Here is a 26,826-nt window from a genome sequence, read left to right on the forward strand (position 1 = left end):
GCAGTACATCGTTCACTGGCCCAGGAAGAGGTTTCACAGTGAGTTTAGGTGGCTGCGTCTCATTACGTCCTACATTGAAACCTCTACATTTAACATCAAAGAAAATATTTGACATTTCAGGGAACCCTTTTCTTAAGTGAGAGTTTAAAAAACTTAAATACATATATATAGATTTAAAAATGCAAAATAAATGTCTAGTGTTGGGGGCAAATCATATGCATAATTCTGTAGTTTGTCTTCTCAGGCAAACCCCAATGAGAATGGGAATGTTCCAAAAGCTGTTCCCTGCTCGTTAGACCATGGGGAACCAGATTAGAGCCAGATTGCCAGCCATCCTGGCTGTATTACAGAATCGCTTGTCCAGAATTGTGTTCTTGGAGATGTTTAGCTCTATTTCCAACCTTGGCACAGGATTTAATTAATCTTATGTGATTTTTTAAAATAAAATACAACATAATTATTTGTAATCAAACCTTAAATTAAACAGAAAGTGGACCTCAGAGAACTTAAGTCTAAATAACTAAATCAGGCCAGCCTGCAAAAAGTTGATACTCTAATCAGAGCAATTGAATCAACCCCTAAATGGCTCCATGTGATGCAGGAAGACATTCCCTCATAACCGCAGAGACCCTTCCTCAGTCCTCAGTCCATTTGTTTAGATCTCAACATTTTATGTATGTGTCAGAAGGGTAATGGAAAACAAGTGGTGGAACTTCATACATTTTTTAAAAGACTTGCGAAAATTTTAAGAAAGAGTACGGACAGGAAAAGGAAATCCAGTAAAGCACATGGAGCCACTATGTCTGAAAGTCATGTGTGAATACCTAATGCGGAGCACTCAGCTGCACGTGGTCACTGACTGCGCTGAACTGCACTATATCTCCCCTAAGACCAATATGATGTACTATCAGTATGACAGGAGGGATGTGGCTGCAATGGGAGGAGCGAGGCTGATAGATGGGAAGAGGGAGGAGGAAAAGGAAGGGTGTAGTGATGAAGGGTGCCACAGGTCTGACAGTGTTACAGCAAATAAAGGACATGGAAGGGTGAATGATGGATATGACAAGCCATAAAAGGAAAGAGGAAAAGAGAGAAGAAGACAACAGTAACTGTAATAAACTGTGGGATAAGGCAAAAGCAAGTCATTCTTTTTAAGTTGTTTGACGGGACTTTATCAATATTTAATGTGAGTTTGTGGGTTTCAAGTTTTCAAATGAGTGGTTTGGGTTTCAAAATATTTTCACTGTCTGTCTGGAGTTGCACTGCAGCCCAAAAGAGCAGAGCTAAGCACCATAGAACTACAGTCATATCAGCTTCTTGGCTGTTGATTGGTGCCTGTCGGCTGACTGCTGATGGGTACATCTTTATCCTAAGTCTACAAAGCTCACACCAGAAACCAATCAGTCATTACTCAATACATTCCCTAGGCCAAATAAATTAACCCTATAACAAACATATCACTAATCTTCTAAACTTCAGCTGTCCCCAATCTTTTTAGTGCCACGGGTTGGTTAAATGTCTGAAGGTTTTTTCACGGACCAGCCTTTAAGGCAGGGGTCTCAGACTCGCGGCCCGGGGGCCAAGTGCGGCCCGCAGTACAATATTTTGTGGCCCGCACCTTAATATGAAGGTATAATATTAGTGTGGCCCACGGAGAAAGTGGACCTCCGAAGAGCCAATCAGCAAGCTCCCGCGTGCCGTCCCTTGTCGGGGCTAGGCTAAGCTACACCAGCTTCGTGCACTTCACTCTTGCAACAACAGCACGGCGTGTAATGAACAGCCAGACAGCAGTTGCCTTTGCGCTTGCCATCTATCGTACTTTCTACCACAAATGTCATGATGTGTGACGGAGCACCTGTAGGTGCTCTGACATTCCCCGACTGGCTAAACACTTGTTTGAAACGTGAAACAAGAGCGCTACTAAGCGGAATCAATGAGATTTTGTCATACCCCAGTCATGTCTTCATCAAAGCCTGCAGTGAAGAGAAAGGTTGGTGACGAGCACAGACAATTTCAAGAAAAGTGGGAGACGCAGAGATGATATTTTGAAGCTACAGAACAATATTTGAGAGAATTGCCCTCCAACTTCCCTCAGCTGAACTTCAATAAGTCCAAGTACAGGTCCAGACTTACTGATGATCATCTTCAAGCCATACTGAGGGTCTCAACTGCTTCCTCTCTCAAGCCAAATGTGGTTCAGATTTGTGAAAAGAAGCGCTGTCAAGTCTCTGGCAGCAAGGAGTAGGCAAGATGAGCCATGTTCAGAAGAACCGTTCATGATTTTCACTCAATGTTCCATTCATGTTCAAAACACTTCATGTTCAGAAGAAATCATTAAAACTGTTAACATTTGAGGACTTTTTTTTAAACTTTATTGTGGAATCCCTTAGGCGGCCCACCCTCACCCAGACTCTGCCTCCAGCGGCCCCCAGGGAAATTGAGTTTGAGACCCCTGCTTTAAGGTCTGGCGGATAAATGCAACTATATAACATAAAAACTGGTATTTTCTAAATATAATAATAATCGTTGAGCCACTGTGTGTGCAACCTCATCAGCAGCGTCCTCAAAAACATTGTGCTTGTCTTTTAATTCAGAATGATTGGTCTCCAAATGGCGAAGCCGTTTTGAAGGCTTCACTGCTTCACCAGAGAGCCGCTCGCCTCGTATTGTGCTGCGCGGGACCAACCTGTTGCTATGAATCCATATTTCAAGTGAAGTTCATATTTCAAGGACTCCTGGAATTGTCTGTTAAATGCAGCTTTCTTTTTCTTTGAAGACAAAGTCAAAGTCAAAGTCAGCTTTATTGTCAACACAGGCAATATTCACAGACACACAGCATAATCCTAGGAGACTTTACACACACGGGAAATAAATGTTTCTCTGCAGCAGTGTCTCTGTGGATTACCAGTGTTGTAACACTTCCATGTCAGCTCCATCACTCATTCACACCGTCCTCCTGCAGCTCAGCCATCTGTTACTCGTTCATTTGGAGGAAGCTCTGGTTAAAACAGCAACCGCAGTCACATGTAGGCAACGGGGCTGTTGAGTCTGAGGACATTCAGGATCACAGTGTGCAAAAAGAAAAACAAGTGACAGATTGTTGTCCCATCACACCGCATAACCATTCATACTTCAACTCACACCTAGGGTCCATTTAGAGTTCCCCAAAATTAACCTTACAACTAATCTGCACTGACTGTGGAAAGTGCAGCATCAAGAGACAACACACAAACACTTACTTTGTCTTGTATTTTTTCTTGTATTTTTTCTCAACTCCAAAAATAAACCTAAATCCAAAATACCCCCCCCTCCTTAGTGGGATCCTGCAAAATGTCCCCAATATGTCCACAATATGTGACATGGGCATAAATACTACATGGAAGAGTAAAGGCTGAAAATCCAGTTTTCTTAGCGGAGAGGTCACTGTAAGGTCAGCACTGGGTGATGTTAGATGGTTGGACCTAAGGTGTCACAGAGTGGGGGTGGTAGGCTGGAGGGGGTTGGGTGGATGGAGGAAGGAACAGGAGCTGCCACTTTGACAAGATGTTGATGGAGTAACTCTTCAATTACTGGTGTCGTGAGTGAGAGATGCAGAAGGAAGTGGATTTGACACAACCCACATCAAGACACATGCACACACAAATGTACACGAGCTTTAGATGTTTGGTGGAGGAAAAACAGGACTATTTTTCCTTTGTTAAAAATGGAAGAAACCATGGAACACCAGCCCAATGGTGGAATAACGATTAAGGTCAGTAATGATGTGGGGATTCTGAGAAAAAATTCAGTTATAAAACTGTGTTTTTGACATTTTGCTTCAAACAAGAGACCTACCAAACATTATTTGAAATATATTTATATATAAAATAATATACTCATCACTTCAGTTCTTCACGCACACCCCCAACCTTCTACATATTCTATGCTCCTGCCTCCAACAGGTCCACACACAGTGACATATGCTGCTCACCGCACGATGTCATCAGTCAAGAACAACACACGCTAGAACACCAACATCATGTGTATTAAAATCAGAATTTACATTTTTAGGATAGTAATAATTGGACCGTAGCATTACTAGCGTCTGTAGCGAGTTATTCAAAACCAAAAAAACATAATATGAAGTTTTTTAAACTATAGTGAAGCTAGCTAATACACAGCAAGGCACACAACAGAGCAGGAAAAATAGATTAAAACCAGTTAGAGTGGAAACCAAAATCAAATGCAACTAAAGCTTGAAAAGACAACTAAAAGGTCTGAGAAATCATGGGCTGAAATCTTAAAATCATGCAGAGGCTTTAATAAGACAAGAATAACTCAGCATTTTCTCAAACGGCAAACACAGTTTACAGTGTGTTTTCATCTCTGAGTCAGTGCCTACATGCACCAATCCTCGGTCCTGACATATGAACAGTGAGTGTTTCCCTGCTGTGCATGTTCATGTCATTGACTGCAGGCCATCACTAATCACCCAGTGGGTGATGCTGAAGGAGACGCAGATGAAAGATGAAAGAAAAGTCATGGAGGACTGTTCATTACTATGCCTCATGTCCATCAGGAACACCAGTGCTTCTAATAATAGCAGCAAAAGCATTTACGAAACCATCCTTACTCTGCAGTGTTGGAATTGAAAAGATCGTACAGAGAACGAAACGGAGAGACGGTTGGATAAAATCAAGAAAATGTTGCACAAATATTAGGAATTGTTCAAAAATCATCTCAACCTGCCACAATACCAGAATAATGACAATGTGCTCAGCCATAAATTGCTGCTGCTCCTGGTCTGATGGATTTCACAGGATGGCGGTGACCACTTCTAGGGCCGATCGATAGAACCATCTCCGTATGATTCAGCATTCTGCACAGGTTCACGGGGGACGTTTAAGCCTATGAGGAGCAATTCATCAATGGGACAAATCCTTGATGTAAGGGTCGGATCAAAAGCACAAGGTCCAGTAGGGGTTAACACACACAGATCGTCAATTTTCTGATGGAGCAAGTGGTCTGTCCCTAGAGAGCGTGCCAGTATAATTTTTGCATAAAGTTAGATTGGTCGAAATGAGACAGTGAGAGAGCAAATAAGAAAAAAGCAATTTTGAATATGATACAAAATTGTTAGCGATATGAACTTGTTAACAATTTAACAAATGGGGTCAAAGGTCATGGCTGACACTGATTCACAAGATGTGAGTGTACTGCATGTAGCCATGAAGGGACACTGAATACATGAAGCATGTGCTTGATAAATGAGTATAAACAGGTGGATTTATACAAATCATATTTCTTTGCAAAGTATTTTCTGAATGTGAGATTATATTTCAATGAATAACATGCTTAATAAGAATAATTTCCATCATAGTCAAAAAAATCATTTTTTTTCCCAATTACTAGGCAGTTTTTTCAGTCCAGTAGACATTGACATTGAAAATTAAATAAAAAAAAAATTCAAACAATGCAAAGGTATTTTAGGTTGCATGATCCTCTTTAACTGATGCTACTAATGGCTGTCTGTTTGCTGCCAACATGCTAATTAAGGAACCACCCAGAAGACACTGTAATTATCCTCTCAGTGTCACCTTAAGCGTTTCAGTCATCGATCGCTAAAACTGCTCATGTTCAACAAACGCATTTAGCTAAAAATCTAGCACCTCTTTTCCTGTGGAAAATACAAGGTTTGAGTAAATCTCTAAGTTAAAACCTACACATCCCACAGATGTGAACAGAGGGCAGCTTCCTGCAGGGACACACGTCAATTAATGTCCCAGTGGGAAGTGACTGAGCTCTTTCCTAAGCTTCTGCTATAATAAAACCTTATGCGCCAGGGAGAGCTAAAATATGAACTAGACAAGCTGACACACTGCAGCAGCAGCAGCAGAGCTGCACTTCATTCAGAGCTCCATCAATCACGTCACATCATTTGCCAGGACGGGACACATGCCATCGGAGTGGTGCATTCTACATATGCTACTCATGAACTAAAACCATCAAATGAATTCAGTTTGGAACATTGTGCACATAGTCAAGTAAAGGTGAGTTTTTGTGGCACTGCAGTCGGACAGTACAAGGGGGCATAAAACATATTGATACACTGAATCAATTTTATCAACAATTAACATGCAAATATTCATGGCGTTGGTTCATTTTATTTTACTTTTATCTCTTCTCTTGTGATTACAGATGTAGATTCCTATCAGATTCCTATCTATCTACCTATCTATCTATCCATCCACCCATCCGTCCATCTCTCTATCTATCTATCCGTCCGTCCGTCCATCTATCCATCTCTCTATCTATCTATCCGTCCGTCCGTCCATCCGTCCATCTATCTGTCTATCTATCTATCTATCTCTCTATCTATCTATCCGTCCGTCCATCCGTCCATCTAGCTATCTATCTATCTGTCCGTCCGTCCGTCCATCTATCCATCTATCTATCTATCCATCCATCTATCTATCCATCCACCCATCCGTCCATCTCTCTATCTATCTATCTATCTATCTATATTGCTCCTGAAACGTAAACAAACCTGAGACTACAGGGAAAACACTGCTACTCACGCTGCTACTGTGGATGGCAGTTTTGAAAAAAAAAAAAAAACAAAAAAACAGAAAGAGAGAGTAGACAATCTCCAGTTTCTCCAGCGTGTACTGCTGCAAGATTAGACATGACAACACAGTTTTCCTAATCTCACCGTTGAGAGTGCAAAATACAGTATAATTAAAAAACAAAATCAATCAGCAGATGACGCGTCAGCAAAGCCTGGAGTCTTGGATTGTGATAAGGCATCATCTTGTCGAGCATCAGGATTAGCTTGTGTATCTAATATGTATGTTATGTGCATATGTTAGAGAGTGCACGTTTTTCCTTTAACCTTGGCCTCCCCCGTGGGATCGCCTGGGTAAGAGCCAGCAGCTCAATCCCTGTCACCCCGCCAGTGCCTTGAAAAGCTGAGTCAGACTCTGGCAACAGTCCAGAGCTACTTTAACTTGTACTGTCTGGAGGAATCAAACAAACTGCAGTTTGACGAAGGCAATAATGTAAAAAGCAATTAAATATATGGTGGCACCTCGGTTTTCAAACTTAATTCATTCCTGAAGGGCGTGAACCGTAAAGTTTGAAACAATTCCCCATAGGAATCAATATAAAAAGGATGAATCCGTTCCAGGACCCTGGATGATTGCTTATCCAAACTTTTTCAACAGTATTTTGTGTACAGGTTCATTCACAACCCAAATGACAATAATTAGATCTAACAAAAAAGATAAACACAACTGAATAAAGAATAAAGCTGTAAATAGGAAAGACAATTTCATTCATCCTTACTGGAGCTGAGGAGTCGTGATTGCAGGTTTGCCTCGCTTTCTCACTGTAATCCGGTAATACATTTATACCATTTAAACTGTCAAATTAATTTGTTTTGTTAAAAAAAAAAATACTTTAGATATTCCTGTTTCCAGATATCTTACGGTAAGGTCCCCATGTGTCCCATGGTTGAAGTTTTTAAACAGTAGGGTTGGGTTTGAGTCTGTTATTGTAATTTATAGTCAATACTAGGAATGGCTCAATACAACTTTTTTTTAATGTTTAATACCGATACTGCAACTTGGAGTATCTGCTGATACCAAGATTAATCTGATATGCCCTTTACCTACACAAGCATCAGATCAAGCCATTCCCTGTATTACTCATAGCACCTGCCTCAGTTTCATTCTAAGTGTGTTGCAGCCATCGTTTTTAAAATATGTTGTATGTGTGCAAAGTTTAACTTGAGTTATACAATATATGGGGAACAACAAAACGATGGAGAGGCACTGCAATACTTCACGTACTGTAGGTCCTACTGGAAAAGCCCACACTGGTTTATGGCCGACGGCAGCTGTCAGCAGCATCTGAATCATCGCTCCTGACACACAAGTTGAGTGCAGCCGTAAATGAATCATACAGTTGGCCATACTGTAACAGCAGCGAACGCCAAGGAGAATTTCTCACTGGCTGTGGTTCATTCATTGGCTCCGCTTCAGGCTGTTTACACTTCGGAAACAGATGCTCACAGAAAAGTAAGTGCCAAGACAATTTCTTAAAGAAAACATAAAAGACAAAATCTTCTTTTCCCCCTGCAGTAAATAATGCTGTAAAACTGACTTGCTATGTTATAGCGCAGAAACGGATTGCAACAATATGGCAACAGAACTGACATGTATCTGGGAACATTTGTCCAAATGTGTACAGGTTGTAACGAGAAGCTAAAAGGAGTTGGAATTAAAAAGGAGGGCTGAGCATGACAAAGAAATAACAAAACAAACAAACAAAAAAACCCCAAAACAAAGCAAGAATAAAGGTCTGAAGAAAACAATTCAGCCAGAATATGCAGCTGATAACGGAAAAGCTCTGTGAGCATGATGGGATGTTTTCTACACTTCTCTATCTTCAACCTAGATTTAGAAATTCAATTAGCGGTAAGGAGTTTAAATGGATTTTCCAACTCCATTCTTTTGGTATTTTCCCACAGGTGTTTGTGCATTTAAATAACACTGCTTGGGTGATTATAGTTTGTGTTTTACTACAGGCAGAAAATGCACGATCATGCTGACAATGGTAGAGGCAAAATGGAGTGACTGGCGGTTCAGAGGTGACAGAGGATTTTCAGTAGACGGAGGAAAACCACAGATTCTGGTGCTTTTCTGTCAAACCAATCTGTCCTGCTCCCAGCCCTGCAGCCGTCAATGATTGCTGATGCAAGCCCTGTAGAATGAAGGGAACCAGACCACATCTGTGCATGATTGAATGGCAGCTGGTGTTTGGCAGGAGTGTTTGGAATCCTCTGAAGTAACATCTATTGTCAATAATTTCACAACCAGAAAACCAATACGGTGTTCCTCAAGAGGCCAATTAGTTACACCATTGATTCGACCTCCTTAAAACATAAATTAGCTATTGAGTGAGGATCCTGAAAAGGATCTCAAATTAGATGGTGATCCTGCCTCATTATGTAGACAAAAAAAATTAAGAAAAGCTGTAGTCAAGTATATATTTTCTCCACATAAAATTCTGACTTTTTTGTCACTTCCTGAATTCTTGGAATAAAGCAAAATGTACGTCTCATTAAACTGTCCATGCTTGTAATGAACTTTTTTCACCTCCCTGCAGTGCTAGCTTGTCTCACTCTGACCATATTTAAGTGACAAGGGGTCACTTTAACCTGTGAAATCCCCCTTTACATTTTAGGCAACAGTGCAAGGGAGGTTGTAAATTTATTTGTGTTAATGCAGTCTGGATAAATGTTATCATGACTACTACTACTACTACTACTTTCCCCTAGCACAGTACGTTCAACACTGGCTAGCAGAAGGGAGGTTGGTTACTGTATGTCGATGACTGCATTTACTCTGTGTAGTGTCTTATTCTGGCTTCTTAAAAATGTGAAGATACAGTAGGTTGTCAGTGTAAAACATGTGTTCCAACACCTTTTCAATTTCTGCTCTGTCACAAATATAAAGTAAAACCCATTCATCCCTGAACCAAAAAGTCCGATTGTGCCTGAAAACAAGCGCGTTGGTGCATTAGCAGGTTCCTGCAGGTCACATGATCCTTGTGGACCTTGAGAGGCACTAAATCCATTATGTAATGTGCAGCTCCTGTGCTACGGATGTGTGTGTGGAGTTAAAACGATCTGCATCACTTTCACTCTTCCTGTGATATCCTTCAAAAATTAACAGCACATCACACAGGGGTTCTACTAATGAATGTTGACGATGCAAATGCATAATTACAGCTGTGTAGTATACAGTATGCTCTAAATAGGTGAAGTAGGTAAATAAGATATTTTTGCAATTGTTACTAGGATACCAGAATTGTTTTACTGATGCTAGGATACAGCAGTTCCTAACATTTCTCTTCATGTACACTGGGAATTTCATCTCGAACCAAGGTAAGTCCTCATCCATCTTCTTCATCTGGGTGTACATGGGGTCACGCTGTAATCAGTATGGTAACATCCGTCATTTCACATCCCCTGGCGACGCGACCCCTGGGTAATGATAAACTTTGGGGTAAGATTTACGGTCTAGACCTCCCCCCTCTGCATACCAGACTAACCATGTTGGTTGGCCTTGCTAACAATAGTGATGGATGCTTTGATTAGCAGGATGGCATGAGTCTGTTACTCTGGTAGAACGTGATCACTGTTGATCGATCTAATGGAGGCCATCGGCACATCGACTCTCTGACCACACAAGTGTTGCATGCTGGGAAACAATGTCAAAGTGCTATTTCTATATCTAAATAAATCAACACAGATTTATTTAGATATAGAAATGGGAAATAAATAAATCTGTGTTGATTTATTTAGATATAGAAATAGCACTGTAGTATGAAGGATTTTTTATATGTTTACCAAGAATACAAAATAATGACTTTAATTTAGAGGTGTTTAATTTGAAGGGACCCTGAACTCACTAGGTATTTTCTAATTGTTTATTTTAGTGAAGAGTTAGAATAATAAAAATGAGCTAAACACAGAGCCCCACGTTAGATACACCATTCTTTGTCTTTTTTGGATGTGCAGATCTCCATCTTGATATGATTTGAGTTAAAATGGAACAATACATACAATTTACCATTTGAAATAAAAAAAATGTAATTTTTTTGTCACATTGTTTTTGTTACATTGTGTCTCAATGGTTCGCAACATACAGCAATCCAACTTAGTTTCATTTCACTTTATAAATATAAAATAACTCAAATGATACATTTTTACAATTTACCAAAATAATCTGACAAAACAAGATGATAAGAAAGCCCTTAGAAGTCCTGACCAAAATAATTCAATGTTTTTACGATTGAAGTTCTAGATAAGCCCTGGTAAGGTCTGATTAATGTCGGCCATGGATCTGGGGCAACGTTGACTCCTTGATCAGAGGGGAGCAGGTGCTGTGGTGTGCAGATAGATGGCGAGCTCTGGTCTCAGATGCAGTGTAATCCTAGGCTAGCAGGTAACTATAGCCAGTGGATGTTTTAGTCTGAGCCCCAGGGCTGATTTCTTCCATTTGACCTTGGCTCATCTGCCCTCTGGTACCCTGATCACGTGAGAAGGCACGGACCGTATTATTGTTGCACTCCCAAGATATCGCCTAATAAAAACAAATGATCTGGTGGATGGTCTTTGTCTACAGTATTGTCCTGCTTCACTGTACTGCCACAGGCTACAAACTCTGATATTATTATAGTGCGTGATAGAATCCTGTCAGCACTCCTTACTTTTTAGCCAAATAGTAGCCACTTTGTTACAGAATGTATATTGTTGTTTGTTTTCTTTCGGCCCCCTAATGGCAGGTATTACTGCTGGTGTAACTTTCAACGTAAAAACCGTGGTTAAAAACGTTTTTTTGCATTTATAAAATTGCAAAAATAAATCTGTAAACTTTAAACACTTTTATAGTATTATACATCAGGCATGTCAAAAGAAAGGGTTCTTAGATGTTCAGGTTCCTCAAATTGCACTGTAGTAGTGAGTCAGGTATCAAGATAAAACTACTATCTATCTAAAAATGGGTTGCAATGATAATGTCAAGAGTCACATACTATATATGATGAGTGTTTTTGTCAAATATGAAAGTATTTGCAAAAAATATAGTGGATTAAAGTGTTCTTTATAGAACGAATATCATTTCATGAGGACAACACACAACACTGCTGCGAGAACTTGCAAAATTTGAACCGAAGCCCGCAATGATTTGAGGTGGATATAAAGAATAGGAGAAAAACATTGTTACCAACATCAAAGCTAATAAAAGCTGCTTGTACTCCCAGAGACATGCAACTCTTTCAAGTCTTAAATACACAATAAGAATGACCGTAACAGTAAGTGCAGCATGCATCTCTAATTTATTACTGCATTAACATAACCTTATTCAAACACCTAAACAGAGATCTTTTTCTGTTTAGAATTAAATGTTTATGTATGCACATGATTCAATATGTAATTACCAAATTTACAAATTAAAAATATAATGTTTTACCTTTATCATTTGTGTCAGAGCAATGGGTAGAAAAAAAAGGGTCAAACAGGCAAAGTATTACATCTTGGCTAATTATGACAAAATGTTTCAATGCATCCATAGAAATGAAACAGGATACCCCGTCACTTGTTTCCTGTAACACCCAAACACAAAAGCAGCCCACATGCAAACATGCAACTACTTAGGAGCCATTCACACTCTCATACACACATTTACACAAAGAGCTTCCACCATCCATTAGCAGATCGTTGCGTCCATTGTATTAAGTGCAGGGCTCAAAGAAACAAGAAAAAAATGTGCATGAGCAGGGATGCTTGAACTGAGCTCCTACCCAGGCTAGAGATTTTTATTGGCTACAGAGACCTGACTCCAAGCCCAAGGACCATTTTGGAATGCTAGAAGATAACCAGGAAACATCCATTAGATGAACACATGTAACTCTGATGCCTGTATAAAAATTAGTGGTACTGGTATTAAGGGCATGACATCACCACCTGCATCCAGATGCAGCTTGGTAACAACACTGATGAACCCACTGGGTGTTTACAGACTTTAACCAATTATCGCACCAGTTGACCCAACCATGAGTGAGAGTTTCTAGTTAGGGTTCAAGCAGAACGGTACCCTAAGGACCATTACCCCTGATCTACAACTGCCTCGAAGCTTTTTCAGTAGCTTCACTGATGCTGGCCTGTTCTTCGTGTCACCCTTAGATCCTAGAACTGTTGTCTTGTTAATGACAAAGCATCCAAGACAGATCAAATATTCAGGACTTACCGACCAAAGTATGACCAGATTGTGGTTAAGTCATTCTTAGTGATAGGGTTACAGTCAGTAAGTCAAGGATACATACTGTCAATATGTGGACAAACATTTACCTCACACTTAATTGACACACAGCATTGGATTTAGCTAGATTTCAAACTGCTGCCACTTTGATAAGGAACAAACACCACACACTGTAGCCGTACTGTCGACAGCGAGAGGATGACATTTACAACACATTTATGTTTACCTACCTCGGCAACATCCAGCATGCAGAACACAGCACTTCAGTAATATTGAAATCACAGACCCGCATTAAACTCACTTTACGATTTGGCCTTAGTCACAAGAGCTATGAATGCAATATTAAAAACAAACAAACAAAAAGAAAAAAAAAACAAAACAGATCACTGCCCAACCAGGCCTGAGTTATCACTGGATCTCTTCATGGAATCAATGACGACCACTGGGTATTGGGAATAGAAAGAACAATGATATGTCAGGTTGCCAAGTCTGATTTACATTCAATGTAGCTAATTACTATCCTGGGAACCTTCGTATCTGTGATCTGTGATGGATTTGCTTTGAAGCAAAGAGAAATACTGCAGATGTCTTCCACAGCAAAAATTACTTGCAAGAATGTGAGCAGCACAGATAAGTCAGCAGTCTGAGATTTATGTTAACATCATTTTGTAAAAAAAGAAGAAAAAAAGTATATATATATAGATATATATATATATATATATTCCTTGATAAAAATCTAATTACAGAATGCTTAAAATATCATTACACATTCTGTGCAAAATTAACCAAACCCTAATGAGACACAACAATGACTGTTTAATCAGTAGCTGTTACATAACCTTCGTAAACCTTTTTTGAGCCACAGTGCATAATTTCTATTAGAAATAAAAAAATGTGCATCAAGTAATAATTGTCACAAAAAGTTATGGATTACTGTTTCAATGAAATCACAATTTACCTGACATGGCGTGAAAATCAATCCTATTTAGTTGAACACAACTCTGATATCCATGCAGGAATTTAAGAAAACATACATACAGTAAATATGGATAATAATGGGCTGCGACAAAGGGGTGGAAAATCACGGATCTTAAGTATGTTTTCTTTTTGTTTTCCAAGGATATTAATAAATATGTTGTTTATATATTATATTTAAATATATAACATAATAGATTCCTAATGTTCATGAATTATATGATGTAATAACGACTAAAGAGAGTTAATTGTGGCTTTAGTTTTAAGTGCACTTCTATATTATATTATATTATATTATATTATATTATATTATATTATATTATATTATATTATATTATATTATATTATATTATATTATATTATATTATATTATATTATATTGATCTCACAGTGAAGACATTATTGTTTACTGTTGACCATACTTGGTCTAGATGACACATTTCCTCTATAGTAACCTATGATTTACAGTGTTTATATCATGTTCTGGTAGATCACTACCAAGATTGAAGTATAGTATACTTTAATATAATATTGGGCCTATTTTATGGAGGTGATCAATATCAATATCATAATGTATTATGGAACAAAATACTAGGCTACGATTGATTCTTTAACAGGAATAGTGATCAAGAAACCACAGTAACTCTACCACCAGTAGATGTTACTGAATCATGCAAAATGAACCTTTTTAACAATGGCTTGTTTATAAAAATGTATAATTTGGACAGAATTTTTAACATTTATTATAATATAGTGTGAAATAAGACAGCCAATAAAAGGGCATTTAATTGCATTTTTTATTGCTAATGGTATGCTAATGGTTTTAAATCAGATTCTGAGTTAGTAATTGGGAATGATTAACATTCATCCGAATGCTGCAGATTTTGAGGAAACACAGCACTCCTAATATTGAACCCTGTCTCTCTAGAGCTAATGTTGTGCTAATCGTTTCAAACACAGATTTGGTCTGAATGGGAATGGATAATTAACATTTCATACTGCACATTAAAATAAATCAGACTAAGACCCAATCTACAGCAGTGGCCCTCAATAAAAAAAATTCCTGGTGTGTTATAGTGGTCAACATTGTCCCCACTGCCATGTGTGAGGGAACAGAACTGCAACCTTAATAAAACCTGCACCCGAAGGCACAGCTAGAGTGGGTGAGTAAAACAGAGGAGTGACTAAGAGCTGCTGTGCCTACAGTATCACATTCCATTCAAGCCCAGTTGGTGACACATTCCTGACCATAAATTAAAATAATAGGAAAACACTGATGTGGTGTTCACTACAACTAGGACAAAAAAGGAAAAGTTTAGTTAAAGGCTACCTATATACTCCCCCTCCATTTCATTTCTGCACATTGGAAAAAAAAAAAAAAAAAAAAGTAACACGAGGTATGACACCAAATCAAAGACGAAGCAGTACCACTCCCCAGGCCAGAGTAGAGTATGCAGAACACATCAATGCTAATGTGATTGTATGCATGAAAATATCTGTCTATGCACTGAACTTGCATCACATTAATATGAATGAGCTGCAGCCTTGGAAGCGAGAAACCCGACCAACTACCGAAGCTTCTGGAGTAAAAGACAGTCAACGGTTAAAGAAACAGCCTGTATTTTGGCCTTATTTCCCACTACCGACATATAACTACAACTATATTCCTATTTGTCATAAGCTATGAGAAATACCAGCTGTACCGGAGCATATGTGCCTCACTGGTTGGCCTACAATCACGTACACACCAGCTGAGGCTGCAGGAACAACTGAGTAATTACACATTTGTAACTGCAACCTTGACAAACGTGCACAACACATTTGGTGAAAGAAGGAGAGAGGCTGGTAGAAAAAGACAGGTGGAGGGAGGGTGGATGCAAGAATTACCATCACCTCCCATGGTCTCCAGAGACAGACACACACACACACACACACACACACACATACCTTGCGCTTGCGGTCTCTGGATCGATTCCTCCTTTTTGCCTTCTCCTCCTCCTTCTCCCTCTGCTCCTGGGCGGCGACCTCCGCTAAGTCCTTGGCCTTGCGGAGCTGCTTGGCGGCTTGCGCCATGGTGCCGCTGCTACTGCTGCTGCTGCTGCCCCACTGGCTGTTGCTCCAGCCCTCCTCTTTTGATTTACTCTACCACCAGGTCCTCCCTGCGTCCCTCCTCCTGTGTCCCACTGTCCCCCAGACCCTCGTCACTTGTTAACTCCTCTCTGGTGGCCACCACGACATGAGTGTGTGTGAGACAGGCGTTGGGATGGTCTGTGTGCGGATCTGTGTGACGCTGATGCTACAGCATCCACAAGACAGCCTCCAGCGTCTGCACTCAGAAGATGCTACAGCTAGTGGAGCTGATGCTGGTGCTGAGGCTGGTGCCTGTGCCGCGGCTGCTACTCATCCACTAAGCTTTCACTGCACTGAATTGCCTCCCCTCCCCCCTTCTTTCTGTGCTACCTTCCCTCCTTCTCTCCTCCACTCTCCTCCTCTCCCTGCGCTCTCACACACAGACCTGTCACGCAGTCCTGTGTTGGGCACAGTGGGAACCCTTGCGTTGCTCTTCTGTCAAATGTCTCCTTGCTCCTCCCGCTGCTCTGCTGCTTTTTCCACACTTTTTTTTCTGCTCAAGGCTTTCCTCTCACACAAGGTGTTGCTGCCTCTTACGTAACTGTGGTACAAAGATGAGGGCGCCACAGGGCTGCAGATGCCTTCAGATGTTTTATTTTTTTCACGTCTTTCCTCTCTCGGACCAAGGCTTCTCCGTGACACCTACCTCCTGGAGACACATGGGAAGACATGAGACAGATGTGTCATTTCATTTGTACCTCCATGCACCACTTCATTCCTGTTTTTTAATCAGAATCAGACACAGAGTAAAAGAAGACATCGTCCACGTCAGTGCTTCATAAAAACTGCATGTCTCCCATTTCTCTCCACTGCTTTCTCTTTTTCCATCACAGACGGGAAGTGCACGGATGTTTCAAGCAGCAAGTCGATAGTGCATGAGCAGAGACAGTGAGAACAGGAAGGTTTTTAGAAATTATAATATTAAAGAAAATGAATCTACTTTGGAAATAAATGTCATCAACATGCAAGAACTTAAATTTAATTTTAAAGAATGTTTTATGATTATGATCATCTGCTTTTGCTGATTCAGGTGTGAGGATTTAGAAAACAGAAATGTGCTAAAATATTTTAGAAATTAAATCAAATTAAACGTATAAGCGCCCACTGTCTGTTTTAGAATTAACATATTAATTTGTTCAACACGGCAATTTATGTGAGTGCGAATGTTGCAACTTATACTAAAACTAATACTGGTGGTTAGCAGGATTAGCTTAGATTAATCGATGACTAACTATTATAAACAGTTACGTTTTACAGAAAAACAATGTTAACAATACATTAAGTTATGTTTAAAAAACAGGCATGTTCTGATGTTTTGCAAAAATATTGTAAATGACAAACAGTTCCACAAAACTGATGAGCTCTTCAATTGATTTGGCCGAACAGCCTCGGAACAGAACATTTTCATTCCAGCCAATCACTGATTTATAGCTGGCTCAGACATATCCGTTATTGTGTGTTGGGGAATTTTGATGGCTAATCACATTTCTCTAAACCTCACTACATAAGTTGCTGTGGTTGAACTGTTTATGCACCAGAGAAGAGGGATGATTTGACAGATGCATTTCATTTTTTTTAACAATGTTCTATTTTTGTTTTGTATGGTTCTTACACATTACATTTAATTTAAAATGTTACTTTTTCTTTTGAATATTTGGTATAACATTTGTAATTAAAATCCTATTTCCAAACAGAACAGGTCACCCTAGTTCTACAGACAACCTTCACATGCCGAGGCACAATAAAAACAAGGCCAACGGAAATCAGAAATGTATCGGCGATGTAAGTGGTTTTAATGTGTGATCCTTTTGTCAGACACAAATCTTCTCAACGTTCAGTGATTAGCAAACACCGTGAATATATAGGCTTATTGCAAAGAGCTGCTACAGGGACATTACATAACATTCAAGTCTAATCATTCAATTCTATGAAGCAAAACTACATTTATTCTCTCCATTTCAACAACTGAGAAAACCTTAACCTTAACCCTGTCAAATTTGGAAGGTTAATACATTTTGATTAATCATGGTTAGATACAATTACAATTAATTATATTTAATTGCGAGAAATCCACAGCTACTCTGTGAGTAAACCGATAATGTAATGGTAAAACTGTTAAAACCTGTGATATAAAATCATAAACCTTCACCCAGCTTCAAACTTTACATGCAGCTGTGCCTTTTGCGATTAATTACCTCTTTTTTTGCCGTAGTCATTGGCGCTTGTGTGTAACGTCATTGGTTAACCATACAACAAAAATTTATTTTTTAGACTTTATAGCTACATTCTTGCATCGAATAAAATATTAATTTACATTTTTTTCCACTCAAAAAGATTATGTAAAGTGTAGGAATTTATAGCTCACCTTAAATTGAGTCTCCTCCCTGATCACATTTCCCCGTCTGCCCTTCTTCTTCAATGTCAAAGAACAGGTGACTTTTTTTTTCTTGAATAGCGTTACTGCCACCTAGTGGGTTCTGCCTTCCATTAGAAAAAGGTTCCACGTGAGGTAAAGTACCTGAACCAGTAGTTCTCGAAGCCTTTTAACAGTGGACAAACACATCTTAAAGCATTTACATCCAGTGCTGTCTAAACTAGAAATCATAATTATTTTTTAACGTACTTTCTGTTTTCTTTCCAATATATTTTAATATCTTATATTATACTATTATTATTTTCTTAAAATCATTTTGCAGTTCATATCAATTTAGCAATTCTATTTCTGATTTATTTGAGGCAAAAAAGACACGTTTTACGACTCAAACAGGGAAGGAGGTCATCAATGAGTATTGGGAAAATGTATCCTGAGGTAAAAGTTTTCTGTGCACGGTCCATCACTGACGCTGAATAATTTAGCACCTGTTACTGACAAGACTGTAAAAACTGAATCTAAAAGGAACTGGACAGCAGGGAGTAAAAATGTGAACATCCAGTCATTAAAAAAAAACTCCTCGTTCTTCTCAGAAATCTCGTCTGCTGCTTATTAACAGGGTACCGGGATCTACGTACCTGAGCTGCAGATCAGTCTTTGGTGCTGAGAATTGTGGGTACCAAAACAATGCTGCTAGCACAGTAAGGTGTGGAGTTTACTGTTGTTACACTCCTATCTGGTGGCAGTTGCTTGTAATTGTATCCAGTCAGCCTGACGTGTTCAATGACACATCTTTTAATTTAAAGAAGCGTCCGTGAGTCAGGCTTCTCCAACAGCTTTTATTAGTCGTTAATCCAGGTGGCGCCCGAATTTACAACATACAACAATCTGTATGTCACCTTGTTATAGCATAAGTCCTGCCCACTAACCAATTGTACCCCTGGAACCTATCGTGTCTGTGAAGCCTGTTCGAGTAAACACGTTTAATTAATGTTATTCTTTGTTAGCATGTTATGTTAGATCAGTGAACAACCACAGCGTGTGACGTGACAAAATCGTGACTTTTCACTAAATTGATTTTAAAACTATGATTTGTTTGTTTTCTTTTGCACATGTCTGCGACAGTAACAGGCAGAATAATAAAACGATCTTCCACCAGGTGGCAGCAGAGTGACTGTATAGAGAGAATGGCTATAGAAACTAAAACAAAAAAAGTGAGACTCAGCTGTTGGAAGGAATTCAGTCCATGTTAGTACTGTATATCAGCGCGGTGTTCAACTAAATAGGCCCAGACTTCACTATAGTAAGTAAACTGTGAGTAAACTGAAAATAGAATATACTATACCATAATTCCCATGGGATTCAAAATGTATTTCAATCTATCAATATTAGTATATTGCATTGCATATACTGTTTATGACATTTTTGTTTGGTATGTTACGACGCCTTAACACACCCTGAACCCAGTGTGATGGAGAAAGAAAAAAAAGATTTTGTCGTTGGGAGATCACCATGGAGGAATATCTGTTAGTATAATGTCTGTGAGAAGCTCTGTTGCTTTGCAGTGTTGGAATCTTTGGCCTCACTCCAAAATGTGACTCTGCATTAACTGCTCTTTGCCCTTGACGATGACTTGCACTTCCTTCAGAGACAAAAAAAGAAAAGCCGGTCTGGAATCAGCTATTCGCTGGTGTGCCCTGTCATTCTGAAGAGAGAGGTTGTTGAGTTCAAACATTTTTTTATGATGCAGGAGATTCACTCATGTCTCAGCTCTTTGAATTTTTCAGGACGTTAGCCTTTTTTCAAAGCTAATAATGGAGTCTATACATGTAAGGAAAGGAAATGAAAAGTAAACCTTAATAGTGTTTACTTTATCAGCAATTTGTCATTAGACAAACCTATAACACTGTTTACGGTTAGGTTTTTTCCCCTCTTATTACGTAAGCAATTTTCACTGCTTGTAAAAAGTGTATATTATAATATCTAGCTTGTAGTTACAGATTTTACCTGTAGAGGTCAGCATTGTTTCAACATGTAAGTCTGCTACAGTCCCACAACCGTGTTGAACGTTTGCTTGAAATAAATGCACAACGGGGTGAAAAGAATATAGCAGTAATTTATTTAACTTTCTAGAAATTGTTTTAAAGCTATTTGGATAATTTTTCAATCAATTGTTATTTTAGCCCAGTTATAGTTGTTGGGCTAAATTGGGCTAAATGTTAGCTATGGCATTAATGTATCTAAAAACATTTATATGAGAACTCTTGGTTTTATTTTGGACAACTTTACACTCTTGGCCAATGTATCAGCTGAGTTTATGATTTTTCTGTGATTCATTGTGGCTTGTATTTAGCTAACGCCATGCTAAATTGAGGCCAACTTTAGGCTATAACGCCAGATAACTTCCAGTGCTGTATATGATTGATTAAGGCCTTCATATCAGCAACGTTTTTACTCTGTATTTGTTCCAAATTTACACTCTTGTATAAGCTAACTTTACACTTTTTTCCAGGCTATCTGATGGCAGCTACAGCTAGCTGTTTGTGCGCTAAATTTAAGCCATTATATAAATCCAGCTCTGTTGAGCTATGTTTGGGCCATTATGTCAACTAAATGAACAAAATTAAAGTGAATTATTATAACAAACTTCTAGCTCTTCTAAATTAAATTTTATCCTACGTACCAGCTAAATGCTAGTTCTTTCTAAGCTTAAATTTTTGGCTGATATACTGGCTAACTTTAGCTGATATATTATGTGATATATTAGCTCACTACAGCTAATATATCACATGATTTGTAAGTCTTTCCGAGCTAAAATTGAGATAATATATTTACTAACTTTACTTATTTTGAACTTTTGTTATTATTTCTAGCTTTTCTGAGCTAATTTTAGGCTAATATATTAGCTAAAGTCTAAATCTTCTGAAATATCTTTAGGTAAATCAGCTGATTTTGAAATTTCTTTTGACAATTTATCTACATTTCTTAATAATACTCAGTATTAAGTATTACATAGACAAAAAATCAAGATAGAAACAATGTAGTTGTAAATACTTTAAAAGGTTATCGAACAAATTAAAACAATTTAAGTGCCACGATTGATCCCCGTGCCAGTCTTTGGACATTGACTTTTAATTTGAATGCAGTCTGGTCTTTCGTGCAGAGAACCACTCTCCTTTATGTGATGTTGCCAAGATGGCTGTAGAACAGTGAGTCCATCCCATAATGACTTTGCGTTCACTCCACCATCATCGTCCTTGACGTCTATTTTTATCTTTTCAAAGATCAATCATGTCACTGGGTGAATTTGTTTCCATACGAAGCATTTCTGTTACTCGTGATTTCAATGCAACTGCGTCCCTGTGTCCTGAGACATAAAAATGACATCCGTCGTTCTTTTACTGCACTTGCACAGAAAACTTTTGGACTTGGGGAGTTACATCACATTTTTACGATGACCTCTGGTCCGGACTAGGATCATAAAACTTTAGTAGATTAAATTATTTTTTCTTTTTGATTGACAGATTTATACGCCAGAGCAAGAGCATGTCTTTGGTGTTAGAGAAAGGAAAGGCACACAATCGGGTAGCGATGACTTTATGATGTAACATTGTGCATGGCTGCTCTTCCATTAGAGCCTATTGATCAACAGATCTGGGCGTGCTGGAGCCACTCCGAGGATAAAAGTGCAGCAGGGAGGCAGGGATGTAGGGAGGGATGGGGTAAAAGCTTGGAAGACGACCAGAAATTATCTCAGAGTCACCCCGGTCCGAGCCAAGACGCCACAATACTGCAGAGCAGCTTCCTGTCAAGAAGAAGAATAATGCAAACTTTCTCTCTCTTCCTCTGAAATGCTGATGAGAAGGCTCCAGGCACACACTGGCAGCTCTGCACTGCCTAAAATACCTGTCTCCTTTTACATCGCCAAAGCTCTTTCAGAGAGCAGCAGACGCTGATGATGATGATGATGATGATGATGCTTGCATATTTATCAGCTTTTTAACAGGTTTACCATTCCTCTCTGTGCCTTTAAATCTTCAACTGCCTTCATCATCATCCTTTCCCATCCAAGTTTCTGTCATGTGGAAGAAAGGATGAGGTCACAGAAAGGTGTTGATGAACTCCTAAAAAACCTAGATTACTTTGTCTCCTAGACTCTAGAGCTGCAGATGATCTCCCCTCCTCATACTGCTGCTGCTGCTGACGGGAAACTCACAGCCCCCGAGGCTTGAATTACCTGGCAGGGCCGAGGAGAGCAGCTCAAATGCACTAGAGGACAAGAATCTCGCTCCTCACAATCAATACTCATTGATGACCTCCTTCCATTCTTTTTTAAAAATTTATTTATTTAGTTTTGCAAGAGTTACATTACAGTAAACGTGTCCGCCATGCAGAGCTCCTGCAAACTGCAGCGGCAAACAAGTTGTTCTACGAAGCAGCAGCCACAACAGAGGTGTACAACACGGGTCTGGAGTCTTCATTTAGACTGATGCAACCAGGCAGGAAGTGAGAGCAGGGGACAAGGCATTCTGTTGTGTCACTTATAATATATAATAATAATAATAATAATAATAATAATAATAATAATAATAATAATAATAATAATAATCATCATCATCAGAAACAAATACATATATTTTTGTATTTTTATTCATGCATTTTCATCAAAGTGAATATTATCTCACTGGCTAACTTTTGTCTCTCCTCCAAGCTAACTTTTAGATATATTTGAGCAGACTTTGAGCAGACTGGGTCATATCAAGCTAGTTTTAGCTAAAATGGCTAATTTATTTTTCATCAATTGTGATTTAATTGTTTTTTAATCTATCTTTTTTCACTTAGATCGCTGCTGTGCTAGGATTTTAATAAAATATTGTTAGGAATGATATTTAGATATTCATTATGAGAACAATTTTGAATTGTTTGCTAACCTTTAGCTCTTTAATAGAGTTAATAGTGTGCACCTGGGGAATGATACGTGAGGGCACTGAATTTGGGGCAATTTTCATAAAATATTCCAAAATTCCATTGGCTAAGATTTATTTCCTCGTTGGCCATCACATATGTCAATCATATAATTGCAATATATGTACACATATATAAATATATGTTATTTATATATATAACTGTATAATTTTAATGTATAGTACTTTCTGTAGTAACAAAATAGAGATAGAAAAAATGTAGTTGGATTGGTTTAGTTTTTTGCCTGATTTTTTTTATTAGTCGACATTAGGAAGCAACACAGCACTTATATAAAATAACCAACTATATAAATAAATATATTTATAAATACATGTATAAGTCAGTAAATATTCATACCCAAAGCTGTAGATAAAGAATGAATATTGATCAGACACAGTTGTAAACCTGGGAAGTAGCTTCATTAACGACTGTGTTAGAAACTCGTCATTTTTATCATTAAACGTCTCTAATGTATTGTGGGCATATTTTACGACCTTGTTTTTGACCGTCTTCTTCTTGCAGCAGCCTGTAGATACTGTCTCTGTCCTACACTGTCCTCTAGATCTCTGGGTGCTCTGCTGCAGCTCCGTCATCAGGACAGCTGGCAGACTCTTTACCACCCTCGTCTCTGTAGTAAGTGGTGCTTTCCTGATTTCAAAAACTCCACTATGACAAAGCAAAAAGCAGAAATGAGGTACCTCATACTAATTAGCACACACAGAGAAAACATGTCTGCAACAAAATGACAGTCTCTATAAATGAAGCCAGACTTAACTCAGCTTTGAGTTGTGACTTGACTCATGTTGAGTCCCTCTTGTCTTTTCTCTGCATTGTCCTGATCCTGGCTCTGAGCTCAAGGTCAAACCCTACAGCAGACTCCCTGGACACTACAGACAACATTTTAATTAAGGCTATCTCTGTACTCAGCTGTCCCAAAATAGTTTCCCCCAAACTTGCTGTCTGTATAAACAGCTCACAGCATGAAGTGGCCACGCCCACGCTGAGCTGAAGCTGTGTTTGCCCTGAAGTCCAGGTCACAGTGGAAACTGAGAGTTTATCTTGTCACCACACAGTATCACAGTCACAGTGACAAAGTTGTTCTCCCATGAATCTTGAGTTTGTCCCAGGAACATCCTTGGACCTGGTGGTTTAGGACAGTGAGTCCCTTTTTATACTAGTGCTGAGCCAGTAATATATAACATAACATAACATAACATAACATAACATAACATAACATAACATAACATAACATAACATAACATAACATAATCACACACACACACACACACACTTTCTAAGCCCGGTCTTTTGAGTCACTCAGCTGGATGAGGAGCTCTGTTTGATTTCTAATATTTAAAGAATTACATAACATAACATAACATAACATAGCACAACATAACATAACATAACATAACATAACATAACATAACATAACATAACATAACATACATAACATAACACACATAACATAACATAACATAACATAACATAACATAACATAACATAACATAACATAACATAACATAACATAACATAACATAACATAACATAACATAACATAACATAACGCAATGTAATGTAACGCAACATAACGCAATGTAACGTAACGTAACGTAACGCAACGCAACGCAATAACATAACAAGAACAGTAAAACGTCTCAGAGGCTTTGTGATGGTTTAGGACTGCATTTTAGTCCTCAGTCTTAGGTCTGTTCTAGTCAAGACTAAACCATTGTTGCTGTCATAGAACCTTCTTAATGCTGAAGCCTCATATGACATTGGTCTACTTTGGTATAACATGGAGTATAGACTAAGAACACGTGTGGGCCACAAACGGTTCCTAGTGGCTCCCCACAAATTATGTAGTGGGTTTTGTTTATGTTGTTGAAACTTGAAAATGGGGTTCTGTCTAAGAACGTTGAGTGGGCCACATATGTCAGTCAGTTTTACCCCACAGGTGTGACAGTGTCTGTTTGTGTGACGGACGTTGACACCTCACTCCTCATTTCATTCCTTTTATCGACTCCTTATCAGCTGCTCAGCTACTACAACAGTTGAATTTCCACTGTGGAAATGAACAAGGTTTGACTTTATCTAATGTGACACAGAGGCACAGACTGTCTCGTCACGGCCCGTCCCATTAACGCCTCCTTTTCCCTGGGTGGCAAATGATTTGGGGTCACTGAGTTTTTGCAGCGAGGAGAGGAGGGAGGAGGGAGAATGTTCTTCTGCTGCAAAGTTTCTGTCGGAGAACAATTTTTATGGCCATTATTAAGTAAAATTACGCCACAGAGACGGAGGGTGCAGTGGAGGGAGAGTTCAGACTGTGTGTGCACGGAATGAACATTTGCAACACCCAGCAGAACGCAGCAGTCCACTCTTTATGGGACAGCGCCGTGTTAAGGTCGGTGAGCGGCACAAATACTCACCTCCCTGCCTTTTACTGCTGCAGGGACACAGACGATATACAGGCAGAGAGAGGGGGAGGAGGGGAGACGAAGGGAGGTTTTTTGGAAAGAGGGAAACGAGCTGCACTGCAGCAACTGGGCGGTGGCTCAGGCTCACTGAGAGAGAGAGGGAGGGAGAGAGAGAGAGAGGGAGGGAGAGACAGACAGTCAGACAGAGACAGAGACAAAGGGGGAGTAAAAAAGCAGACAGAGGAAAAGTGACAGACTGTGACAAAATGTGTCAAAGAGCAGGAAAACCAAGAGGACTAAGTTGAAGACGAGGAGTTTACCTACTGTATAGAAAGTTTATGTCTGTACACTGGAGTCAGAAAAAGTTATTTATAAATTAAAATTAATATGATATTCTCAGTTTTTATAAAGTTATAATTTGGTCAAAATCTATCAGTATGTTAGGACTGTATAGGATTATAAAAAGAAATCAGAGCTGAAAAATATATAATTAATACATTAAAAATATATAAAAAACATTAACAGCAAAAATAATTAGTGCTGTTTTTTGTTGTTTTTATATTTTATTATTTACTTCATATTTTTTAATGAAACTAACGTACTTTTATGAAAATAAGAAATATTTATTTCTAATTATTTTCCTATATTAAGAATGATTTTAAAATAAGTTAAACATGTCTTTCTTCATTTTTCTTCCTCTTTTTATTTCATTATTTTTAATATATATTTATAAATACAATATTAAAATAAACAGCCAAAAACGTTTTTTTTAAATATGTTTTCTTATTGCTGTAAGTATTTTAAATGTTTTTACAGAATGAAGTGACAGTGTTGGGTGCTCGTTATCACAATCAGGTTTCCATCGTAATATTTATTGTTCATGTATTGTTCCTACGTGGAACGATTTCATAATCACTCAATGTTTATATCAATGGCGTGTCATTTTAAAAAACAGTTTTGTTACAGGAGAAACTTTTTAATAGTGTAATTTTCTCTTTGACCCACTGTACAGTACAACCAGACAAAACACACACACACACACACACTGTATTAAATTTTAACTGTAGCTGAGTAGCTGTGTGTAACACACACACACACACACACTGTACTAAATAGTGTTTTAACTGTAGCTGAGTAGCTGTGTGCGTGTGGTAAAAAGTTT

At 38.6% G+C, this 26,826-nt stretch overlaps 1 protein-coding gene across 1 annotated transcript in view; it reads right to left on the reverse strand.

Annotated features, from left to right (window-relative positions):
* Positions 1-18,474, reverse strand: part of LOC103389497 (ankyrin-1-like) — a 64,449-nt gene extending 45,975 nt beyond the window's left edge. The window contains 2 exon segments of the mRNA XM_025062220.1: positions 15,729-16,560; positions 18,277-18,474. Coding sequence (XP_024917988.1) covers positions 15,729-15,854 — 126 coding nt within the window. The 5' untranslated portion in view covers positions 15,855-16,560; positions 18,277-18,474.
* Positions 18,475-26,826: the final 8,352 nt, after the last annotated feature.

Source organism: Cynoglossus semilaevis, chromosome 14, assembly GCF_000523025.1.
Source record: "Cynoglossus semilaevis isolate Cse_v1.0 chromosome 14, Cse_v1.0, whole genome shotgun sequence".
Taxonomy (NCBI): domain Eukaryota; kingdom Metazoa; phylum Chordata; class Actinopteri; order Pleuronectiformes; family Cynoglossidae; genus Cynoglossus; species Cynoglossus semilaevis.